At 47.1% G+C, this 11,893-nt stretch overlaps 1 protein-coding gene and 1 non-coding gene across 2 annotated transcripts in view; both read right to left on the bottom strand.

The window, feature by feature from the left end:
• Positions 1 to 11,893, bottom strand: part of GALNT15 (polypeptide N-acetylgalactosaminyltransferase 15) — a 39,351-nt gene that overhangs the window by 18,130 nt on the left and 9,328 nt on the right. Inside the window, exons 2-4 of the mRNA XM_007529769.3 lie at positions 9,681 to 9,847; positions 7,235 to 7,439; positions 1,086 to 1,253 (exon numbers count right to left, since the gene is read on the bottom strand). Coding sequence (XP_007529831.1) covers positions 1,086 to 1,253; positions 7,235 to 7,439; positions 9,681 to 9,847 — 540 coding nt within the window. The remainder of the gene's footprint in view (positions 1 to 1,085; positions 1,254 to 7,234; positions 7,440 to 9,680; positions 9,848 to 11,893) is intronic.
• Positions 184 to 310, bottom strand: LOC132535344 (small nucleolar RNA SNORA33). The gene has a single exon (XR_009547132.1). It is a non-coding gene; the product is annotated as a small nucleolar RNA SNORA33 (small nucleolar RNA).

Raw genomic sequence — 11,893 nt, 5'->3', positions numbered from 1 at the left:
CATGGGTGGAAGCTCAGGGAATCCTGCTAGGTGAAGGAAGTTAGGAGACTAGCCTGGGGGGATAGAGAGCTGGACTCTCAAACATGAGGTCCCAAGTTCGATCTTCTGTGTGCCAGAGTGACGCTTTGGTTCTCACTTTCTCTCTCCTCTCTTTCATTAATAAATAGACACATTTTTTTCCCCTCATGTAGCCACTTTCAGGGGCCTTAAAAACCCTAGTGTCATTAAGGCTTGTGACATGGCATTGCTATTGCCAGTTCTAAAAAATTTCTGCAAACACAATCAGGTAAGCAGATTCACTGACTGGAATATGTATATATATATATATATATATATTTTTTTTTTTTTTTCCCCGCCAGGGTTATTGCTGGGGCTCAGTGCCTGCACCATGAATCCACTGCTCCTGGAGGCCATTTTCCCCCTTTTTGTTGCCCTTGTTGTTGTAGCCTTGTTGTGGTTATTATTGTTGTTGTTGATGCTATTCATTGTTGGATAGGACAGAGAGAAATGGAGAGAGGAGGGGAAGACAGAGAGGGGGAGAGAAAGATAGACACCTGCAGACCTGCTTCACCCGCTATGAAGCTACTACGCCCCTGCAGGTGGGGAGCCGGGGCTCGAACCTGGATCCTTACGCCAGTTGTTGCCCTTTGTACCATGTGCGCTTAACCTGCTGCACTACCGCCCGACCCCATTTTTTTTTAAGAAGATAAACACTGGATAATCTCATTCTTATTTGGCCTTTTTTTTTTTCTTTCTATTTTATTGGATAGGGCAGAGAGAAATGGAGAGGGGCAGGGGAGGTAGAGAGTAAATGGTAAAGAGGGACACCAGCAGACCTGCTTCACCACTTGTGAAGAGTCCCCTCTGCAGGTGGGGAACAGGGATTCAAACCAGGCTCCTTGCGCATGGTAATATCTGCATTCATCTGGGTGTAGCCCTGAAAGGTATCGTTTTTATCTCCAAATTTACTGGTGAGAGAACTGAGGCACAGATTAAGTAACCAAGAGACCGGTGGAGCCAGGAATAGATTGCAGGCGGTCCTCTTGGCTGCAAAGGAAAAGTAGATTGTGTGATGGGCCTCTCACCTGATGGGGCTGATGGGGGACCGGAGGGTCTTCCTTTCATGCTCTGGCAAAGGCTCCCAGTGGAACTCCAGTTTCCAGTCCAACACCCCACGCTGCAGCTCCTTGGAGGGGTGATACTGGAAAGTCTTCCAGTCAATCACATCTATGACCGGCGCCACCACCCGGCTCCTAGGGGGAAACATGGACTCAGACAAGGGGTGCAGACCACGCACTCTCTGGAGACAGAAACGCTCTCTACCCACCTACCAAAATGGCAGCGGCTGGCCACTTGTGGATACAGGGTGCTAAATAACAGAGGTGTAGTGTACGTGTGAAATGAAAACTGGACTTAGAAGACTTAGATGACAAAAAAGTGCCCCAAAAAAATCCCAGTATTTTTTTAATATTGATCACATGTTGAAATAATAATCTCATATATATGTATATATATGTACTAAGTTTACTAACTACATTAGTAAAATTAATTCTACTTTCTATTATCTTTATTTATTTGATAAAGACAGCCAGAAATTGAGAGGGAAGGGGGAGACAGAGAGGAAGAGAGACAGAGAGACACCTGCAGCCCTGCTTCACCACTCGCAAAGCTTTCCCCCTGTAGGTGGGGGCTGGGGGCTTGAACCTGGATCCTTGTGATGTGAATAGTTGAAATGTTTATGTATGTGACTGTATGTATGTAGACAGCGCTGTTCTAGAAAATATATATTTTAATATAGAATCAGTGGTGTACTCCATTAAAGAGAATTCCTGCCTCATTCTTTTCTTTTTTTTAAATAAATATTTATTCATTTATTATCTTTTGTTGTCCTTGTTGTTGTTGTTAGATAGAACAGAGAGAAATGGAGACAGGAGGGGAAGACAGAGGGAGAGAAAGACAGACACCTGCAGACCTGCCTCACCGACTGTGAAGTGACTCCCCTGCAGGTAGGGAGCCAGGGGCTCGAACCGGGATCCTTACACCGGTCCTTGCATTTTGTGCCACATATGCTTAACCCGCTGTGCTACTGCCCAACTCCCCATTCTTTCTCTTAAAAGAACTCTCCTACACTACCATAAACCACTGGCAAATAAATAAAATAAAATAAAATAAAATAAAATAAAAACTCTGCTGATAGGACCAAGAGACAGGAGAATGAGGCTCTAAGCTTAGCTCTGTTATTACTGAGCTGTGCCATCTCTTGATGGCTGCTGAATCCTTCTGGGCCTCAATTTCCTTTCCAAAAAAAAAAAAAAAAAGAAAGTTAGACTTGGGAGACATCATGATGGTTAGTTCTGCAAAAAGACTTTCGTGCCTGAGGCACCAAGAGTCTCAGGTTCAATCCCCAGCATCGCCATAAACCAGAGATGAACAGTGCTCTGGTAAAATAAGTAAATCAAAGCATATCCATCTTTAAGATCTCTTTCAGCGGATATGCTCTAGGAATATGGTTCTGGAGTTTTAGGGGGTCCTTTGATCGATCTGAGAATCAGGGGAAACGAATACTCCTTCTGTGGAACGTGTGACTGTAGACACAGACACAGAATCTCATGTACACTTCCACTTCCTGAGACCTGTAGATCCCCTGCTCGGGGTTCTTATCCCTGACCTCCCCTGTATCTTAAACTTAGGTTTAAAGAATCGGGATTGCAGACTCCATAAGTGACATTATTGCATGTGACTTTGGTCATGAGGTGATTACCTGCTGACTTGTGCACAGGTTTATTTGCTCATTTCCTGCTGCTGCTGCTGGTGGCTGCGTTTATCCCCATGGGCCAGGGGTGGTGGTGACATACAGCTGGGATATGATTCAGAGATGGTGACGTGGGAATCTGGTTTAAGTGGGAAAGCTCACTTTGTAATTAAACAGAGTCATTCCAATGTGCCAGGAGCCGCTCCCTACCTAGCCAGTATAGCCAGTATCTCTGTCATATTACTTTTCTGGCCTCTCATGACTAGTACTTCTAAAACCTTTCTCAGGGAACGGATCAGGCCTGAACTCAGAGATGGCTGGAAATGAGATTCCTAGAAGGAAAGCTGCCCATCACCCTGTGTTTACATTGCCATCAATTTGTTTCATCCATTTTGGAGACAGGCAGGGATGACACAAGACCAGGGTGATCAGAAAGGCCCAGGCTCTGGGATTTAATCACCGACCTTAATATGTGCCCTTATATGCGATGTGAAAATTCAGAGTTTATATTTAGATTAAGGGTGTTTTCTTGTCCTTTTCCCCTTGTTCCCTCTGGACAGTCAGGAAAACTTAGTTCTTGTAGGCTTCACTAGTTGGGGGTCACCTTACATTGACCTACAAAACTGGGCAGCAACATCAAGCAAGAAAAGAGAGTACCTGGGCTCTCGTCCAAGTCTCCACTTACTGTGGGATGAACTGAGCAGATGGGATGGGTTTGGCTACTGGCGAAACACTTTGTGGAATTTCAGAATCGAGATCCAGGGAAGCCATGTGGCTAAATGCTAAAGAAGCCCATTAAAGTCATGCTGTATTAGTGATCACAATGGGAGGAGAAAGGAAATCACATTTGGACATCCCACACAGTCTATTTGTCCTTTGAGCTGTGTTCTTGGCAAAGGGATGCAGAGCTTTTTTGGTAGAAAGTGAGAACTCTAGAATTCATCAGATTTCTCTTTTTGGTCTGTCTGGCTAGAAACTCCAAGTCATATGTAAAGCTCACTTGTAATAACTGTATTATCCCAATTCCCATTACCATCATTTTTTTTTTTTTCCTGAACTCTCTTTTTCTTTCTATTTTGGCCAGACACATACATGATTAATCATGAATCTCTTTGAGTACATTTTGGATAGAGACAAGGAAATGAATGGAAGACATTTTCCGTTTTGGTTTTTATTCCCACAGAACCATAGTGACTGCTTAGCCAGGGCTAAATTCGTGAGCAACTGGAGTCTGGTGATTCAAATACAGTGATAAAGAAAATCCCAGACACTCATATTTAGCATTTTCCTTTCATATCTATAGATGTGTCTGACGTTCTTGGAATTCACTGAAAGCAAACTAGCAATTTCTCCCTACTTGACATTGAAGAAACTAGAAATATCTGCTAGCTTCATTATTTTCTCACTTGGAAAGGGAAGAATTAGATAACTGCCCAAATGTCAAGTGGCTGTGTGACCCAGAGGGATTTCTTAGTGTGCCTTACCATTCAGCTTTTCAACAGTGAAATCATGAGAGAAGACTAGATGATCTTAACGGCTTCTGTGAGAATCATCTCTTTGTGATACCAAAGTGTGAGTTAGGTGAGTTAGGTCATACTCTGATGGTGTAGTCAATGTGATTTTGAAGACAGTATCCAAGATGGCGGGCGGCCTTGTTGGGTCTGTGCAGTGGCTTGTCCTAGTTACGTTGCTGAATTTGCATGTGTCTCCTATTTGGATGTGAGTCAGGAGTGGGCATTAGTCTGTGTCATGAAACTTGGGAAAATTCATCTCTCTTGACTTCACTTGAGTCCTGATTGCTCTTCATTAAGAAAGAAATCACTGGACTATTAATGATTTACTTTGTGTTGCTTAAAAATGTCCCCAGCTGGGAGTTGGGCTGTAGTGCAGCGGGTTAAGTGCAGGTGGCGCAAAGCACAAGGACTGGCATAAGGATCCCGGTTCGAACCCCGGCTCCCCACCTGCAGGGGAATTGCTTCACAAGTGGTGCATGTGTCTATCTTTCTCTCCTCCTCTCTGTCTTCCCCTCCTCTCTCCATTTCTCTCTAGCCTATACAACAACAATGACATCAATAATAACTACAACAGGGAGTCGGGCTGTAGCGCAGCAGGTTAAGCGCAGGTGGCACAAAGCCAAGGACCAGCATAAGGATCCCGGTTCGAACCCCGGCTCCCCACCTGCAGGTGAGTCGCTTCACAGGCGGTGAAGTAGGTCTGCAGGTGTCTGTCTTTCTCTCCTCCTCTCTGTCTTCCCCTCCTCTCTCCATTTCTCTCTGCCCTATCCAACAACGACAACAACAATAATAACTACAACAATAAAACAATAAGGGCAACAAAAGGGAATAAATAAATAAAATAAATATTTTTAAAAAATTATAAAAAAAATGTCCCCAGCTACCTGATGGGATGCTAAGTCTCCTACCATATCGTCTGGAAATGTTTGCCTTATCTGTGGCCACCTCCAATTTCACATGAGACAGTAAACATTTACTGGCAGGGGCGCAAGACTGGAACTCAAAGTCTTGCTTCTAGCATCAGCACTGTCTGCTTTGGCGTCACCAAAGAGCAGCTTACTGAGTAATTTATCCTACTATATGGCAGACCCTCAGAGCCTCGAAGGGCCTGGCTGAGGTGGTCCAAGATGGCTTCCCTACCAGGATTTGGTTTTCATGAGTAGGAAACTCAGGTTGAAGTAATTGACTGATTTGGAACCATATGGAAGGAACAAGGAAGTGAAGAGAAGTGACAGCAAGACGAGGAAAGGAGAATGGGGAAAGGATCCAAGGGAAAAAATAACAATGTGCAGCTCTGGGTGTGTAATACAGCCCTCTCCAACCTCACATTCCCAGGAACTGACCGGCCTGTGAGAACCAGACACTACTTATATATTTTTAAGTTTATTCAGTTACCTTTTCTTATTTATTATTGGATAGAGACAGAAAGAAATTGAGAGGGGGGAGACAGAGAGGGAAAGAGACAGAGAAACACCTGCAACCCTCCTACACCACTCATGAAGCTTTCTCCTACAAGTGGGGACTACAGGCTTGAACCCAGGTCCTTTCACACTGTAATGTGTACTCTTAACCAGATGCAACAATGCCTAGTTATTATCAAGTGAAAAAAAAATCCCTTATTATCAACTGAAAAAAAAATCAAAGAACGCTGACTCTCCACAGAACTTTGGCCGTCTGACTCTCTTGCTTTCCTTTTAGACGGCAAGTGATCTGTGGCCTCCCAATGTTTAGAGACTTTATCTGAAGTCTCACAGTTTTGGTGAAAATTGATGACTTTTCACCAACATAAGTGATAATCATGCTGAGGAATTCTCTTTCCCAGGAATACGTGCACTTGAACAGGAACTGCTGAAGCTGTAGCTTCTAGGACCAGAGTTCCTCTCACATCCCTTCCCGCTCTTGACTCCCTTTAAAGCCATGAAGGTCTAAGTGACCCACAGGAAAACATCCTCTCAGGTGTCAGGGACTTGGGTACTTTCTCCACAGTGGGTAGAAGGCAGATAGACTGAGCCTATAGACTTCTTTTTTTTTTTTTAATTTATTTATCCCCTTTTGTTGCCCTTGTTTTGTTGTTGTAGTTATTGACGTCGTTGTTATTGAATAGGACAGAGAGAAATGGAGAGAGGAGGGGTAGACAAAGAGGGGGAGAGAAAGGGGGACACTTGCAGACTTGCTTCACCGCCTGTGAAGACTCCCCTGCAGGTGGGGAGCTGGGGTTCGAACCGGGATCCTTGTGCCGGTCCTTGTGCTTTGCGCCACCTGCGCTTAACCCGCTGCGCTACTGCCCAACTCCCGCCTATAGACTTCTTTCCTTCCTTCCTTCCTTCCTTCCTTCCTTCCTTCCTTCCTTCCTTCCTTTCTTTTTTTTTTTTTTTTCCAAGACACTGCTCAGCTGTGGTATATTGTGGTATGGGTGATTGAACCTGGAATTTAGGAGTCTCAGGCATGAGAGTCTCTTTGCATAACCATTATGCTATCTAGCCCTGCTCAGGACTATTTCCTCTCTCTCTCTCCCTCTCTCTCCCTCTCTTTCTCTCCCTCTCTTTCTTTCTCCTCCTCCTCCTTCTTCTTCTTTTGTCTCCAAGGTTATTGCTGGGGTCCGGTGCCTGCGCTACAAATCTACTGCTCCTAGAGGCCATTTTTCCCGTTTTGTTGCCCTCGTTGTTACCCTTGTTGTTGTCATTATTATTGTTGCTCTTGTTGTTATTGGATAGGGCAGAGAGAAATAGAGTGAGGAGGGGAGACAGAGAAAGGGAGAGAAAGACAGACACCTGCAGACCTGCTTCACCGTTTGTGAAGCGACCCCCCCTGCAGGTGGGGAGCCGGGGACTTGAACTGGGATCCTTACGCCTGCCCATCCTTGCCTTTGCACCATGTGCGCTTAACCCACTGCACCACCACCCAACCCCCCTAGGACTGTTTTCTTCCTTCTAACTCTTGCTCTGCAGACCCCTGGGGGGCAAGTTACCTGTCACCAGCTATCCTGCTGAGGAGGGGCTCCAGCCAGCCTGGGTGACACTCGCAGTGGGAGTCCATGAAGACCAGCACGTCCCCGGTGGCCCTGGTGGCCCCCAGCATCCGGGCCCCAGTGGCCCCCAGCCTCTTGTTGCTCCTGACCAATTTCACTCCCTCCAGCCTGGCCACGTACTCGCTGAGTGCAGACTTGAGTTGTCCTGGAATCACAGGGTTGTGGTCAGTGGAGTCTCAGAAACCACAGCTCCTGAGAGTGAGGCGACATTGACACAGTACTCTCCTGGGAGCCGTGGTGGACACTGAGACCCCAGGGTTCAGCTACCCTGTAGCTCTGGCTAAGGTGTAAGCTGCTTTCTTTGCTTGGGATTTGGCTGGATCTTCTCCAGTAAGACAAAACAAACAAAACAAAACAGAAACCAGGAGAGGCAGTGCCCTGAAACCAAGAGTAGAAAAAACTTGCTAACATCCAGATGTGGGAGTGAGGTCATAGCAGGTGCTCATGGTGTCTTGCTCTGAGGCCCTGGGGTCCTTGTTAGTGGTCTGACTGGGTGGTGTTGGGTTTGCATGTCCTAGGGTCTGTGAGATGACTGCTCCTTGCCACCTGCACCCTTCCCTGCAGATATGTCCTTGGGTGTAGGTGCTAAGGAGTTGTGCAGAATGCCGAGGTGCCAAGCCTCAATGATTGACTGCTGAGGAGGATGAAAGCCTATCACCTCGCCTGTCCTGGGGCAGGTGCCCAAGTCTAGCGTCTACCCCAGAGCTCCCTAGGGGCTCGAGATGTAACTGGACTTCTGAAACCACATCTTGGACCAGCTCCTTCCTCTGCCTCTCCTGTTCTCCCAACCATGTCCTCTGAATGTATACCTACAAATCATGCATGCACTCCTCCCCCCAATTTCTACTTCTAGCAACTTGATCTAAGGTAGCAGTCAAGGAAAACCAGTGGCAGAAAGGGCCATAGGATCTGGCAGCTGGTGGATGGGCTGTGATGATGGGTGAAGTGGTCTAAGGAAAGAGCGAGAGAGCAAGACACTGCGTTGAGGAGAAAGTGGAGGTGAAAAGCCACAACCAGTTTTCAGGAATGGAGGTGCTCCAGGGGTAAGGGGAAAAAGAACCGTCTGGGGAGCATGATAAGGGGGGAGAGGGACTTGGCCGGTTTGTCTTTAAGGTTGTCATGCATGAATCCCTGGGTTTGGTCCCTGACACCATGTGAGAACACCGAGGACTTAAATGGGTGAACTTCGTAGATACAGAGTAGCACTTTAGTCTCTCTCTCTCTCTCTCTCTCTCTCTTTCTCCTTGTCTCCCTCCCTCTCTCTCTCTCTCTCCCTCTCCATTCCTCTAAAAGTACAGACTAAAAATTGGACCAGGGAGACTGCTGCTGGGATTTATTTCTAGAAAGCTGGGCCTTAGGCCCCAGTGAAAAACTGGAACAGTGGTTCTCAAAGTGGTTAGGGGACCAGTGACAGTCATCTCAGCTGGAAGCTTGTTAGAAATGCAAATTCTCAGTCCTCATAACAGATCCAGAAACTCTGGGGTTGGGCCCAGCAATCAGCGTTTTAGCAAACCTACTAGGTGTGTTGGAGAACGACTGACCCCTGGCTTAGAAGTTAGATGGGGTCTTCTCTGTTACCACCTTCCTTTAGGTACCTGGTCATGTGATACCCGGCCGCGGGCTGGGCCCCGTAGTGGAAACATCTGAGCATCTTCTGCATGTCTGACCTCTGAGCCTGACTCAGAAGGCTCGGCATCACTCAGGGATGGCCATTTTTCTTTTCTGGGCCTCATTTTCCTCACCTTAGGATAGTATGAGTTAGTGACATGCCAAGTGCCTCACCCTGTATGTAAGAGGCAGTGAGCACTGGTGAAGTGGCCCCTGTGGTGAATTTTTTTTTTTTTTTTGCCTCCAGTCCTTCTACTGGGGCTCAGTGCCTGCACTATGAATCCACTGCTCCTGGAAGCCATTTTCCCCATTTTATTGCCCTTGTTGTTGCACTTGTTGTATTTGTTATTGTTGTCATAGCTGTTGTAGGATAGGACAGAGAGAAATGGAGAGAGGAGGGGAAGACAGAGAGGGGGAGAGAAAGACAGACACCTGCAGACCTGCTTCACTGCCTGTGAAGCGACTCCCCTGCAGGTGGGGACCCGGGGGCTTGAACAGGGATCCACAGGATCACCCCTGTGGTGAATTTTGAAGACCTTGGGAAGAAGCTTAGCAGGTTGTGTGGAGATGGGGAGAGCCCCCGGTGCTCAGACTGAAGTGGTCCCCCGGACTCTCACTTTGCCTGGCCCTTTCACCTTCTCCACCTCTTCCTGACTGACAACCTGGTTACCCACTTCTGGAAACTTGACCTGAAACAGGTTCCCAGTCTTTGCTCGAGATCCCTCCCCACCCTACCCCCAGGGCTCAAGCCCATATAGGGGAGCCCGGAGGAACCCACCTTGCTGGCTGAGGTCATCCACAAGGATGATCTCCCTCAGGAGGGCCCGGGGCGCCGTGTCGAGGACGCTGTGCACAGTTCTCAGGAGAGTAGACCAGACCTCGTCGTGGAAACAGAGGATGATGCTGGCTGTGGGCAGGCCGTCCCTGGGCTGCTGCTGCAGACAGCTGTGGGCAAGAGAGCCAGGCGGCCGTGGACTTGAGAAAGAGCAACGAGCCTAGGCCCCAGGCCCCACTGGGGCTGTTCCAGCTGCTGGCTCTTCTCTCAGAACCTTTTGCGGGGGTCCTGAGGAGTGTTTCTGTGGGAAGAGAACCGCTGACAGTGCTCAGCAGTAGTGGACTGTCTCCCAGTCCTCAGAGACCCCCGAGTGCTTCTTTCTAGTGTTTAGCCCAAACCCTTCCCACCGCACTGAAAATGGTGATCCAACTGACAGATGGGGGAGCTGGCGGTGGTTACTACCAACCCCCCAGATTATTAGCCTTTTAAGATCAGAGACACTATTCTCTTTCTGCATTCCTACAACGACTGACTACTGGAGATGAGAGAAGGGCTGGACACCTATGAGTTCAGATGCTGTGCTAGTCAGTCCCTTCACAAGCATTCCTGCATGTCTACTCGGTAATAATGTCGCGGGTTGGGTCACTTGTGGCGGTCTCACTCCCATTTTATTTCTTGATTTTCTTATTATCAAGCCTTTTCTTATTTGTGATTCATAGTACAAGATCATGAGAATACAGGATGTAGTCCCACACCGCAGCCACCACTGGAGTTCTGTGCCCTCCACGTGCTAACCACCACCGTCCCCACAGCCTTAGAGACATCTTGTTTACTCCTATGGGTTTGTTTTGCAAGTTCAGTCATTTCAGTTCTCTGGATCCTACATATGAGTGAAGCCATCTGATAGCTGTCTTTCACCTCTTTGCTTATTTCTCTAAGCATAATCACCTCCAGTTCTATCCATGTGGTTTTTTTTTTGCCTCCAGGGTTATTGCTGGGCTCAGTGCCTGCACCACAAATCCACTGCTCCTGGAGGCCATTTTTTCCCCTTTTGTTGCCCTTGTTGTTTTTTTTTATCATTGTTGTGGTTATTATTATTGTTGTTGCTGTCGTTACATAGGACAGAGAGAAATGGAGAGAGGAGGAGAAGACAGAGAGGAGGAGAGAAAGATAGACACCTGCAGACCTGCTTCACCGCCTGTGAAGCGACTCCCCTGCAGGTGGGGAGCCAGGGGCTCGAACTGGGATCCTTACACCGGCCCTTGTGCTTTGTGCCATGTGTGCTTAACCTGCTGAGCTACTACCCGACTCCTCCCCTTTTATTTTTAGAATTAATTTTTTAAATCTATTTATTCACTGGATAGGGACATCCAGAAATCAAGAGGGATGGGAGTGACAGAAAGGGGAGAGAGTAGTCTGGGAGGTGGTGCCATGGATAAAGCACTGGACTCTCAAGCATGAGGCCCTGCCCTGAGTTCAATCCCTGACAGCACATGTACCAGAGTAATATCTGGTTCTTTCTCTCTCAACTCCTATCTTTCTCATTAAAAAAAAGGAGAGAGGAGAGACAGAGAGATACCTGAAACACTGCCTCACCACTCACAGAATTTTTCCCTGTAGGTGGGGACCAGGGGCTTGAACCTGGGTCCTTGCACACTATGTAAAATGTGCATTTAACCTGGTACGCTACTATCTGGGCCCCGTGTTGTCATTTTGTTCCAAAGGACACAATGTCATATATATATATATATATATTAATTGCACAGTATTGTTCCATGAATTATATATCCAACAATTTCTTTTTTTAATATTTACTTATTTATTCCCTTTTGTTGCCCTTGTTGTTTTATTGTTGTATTATTGTTGTTGCTGATGATGTCATCATTGTTGGATAGGACAGAGAGAAATGTAGAGAGGAGGGGAAGACAGAGAGGGGGAGAGAAAGAGAGACACCTGCAGACCTGCTTCACTGCCTGTGAAGCGACTCCCCAGCAGGTGGGGAGCTGGGGGCTCGAACCGGGATTCTTACACCAGCCCTTGCACTTTGCACCATGTGTGCTTAACCTGCTGCACTACCACCTGACCCCCTGATTTCAGGTTCTAATGGCAATGATACATTTTTGCTTCATGCCAAAGATGGAGCAACAGAGTTGGACTTTCTGTAGCAATGGACAGCAGCTTCATGTTCCTTGTCAAGAGTGTCAGCAGCTGGCAGC

This window comes from Erinaceus europaeus, chromosome 21 (genome assembly GCF_950295315.1).
Source record: "Erinaceus europaeus chromosome 21, mEriEur2.1, whole genome shotgun sequence".
Lineage (NCBI taxonomy): Eukaryota > Metazoa > Chordata > Mammalia > Eulipotyphla > Erinaceidae > Erinaceus > Erinaceus europaeus.
This window is presented reverse-complemented; position numbering and strand designations above follow the sequence as displayed.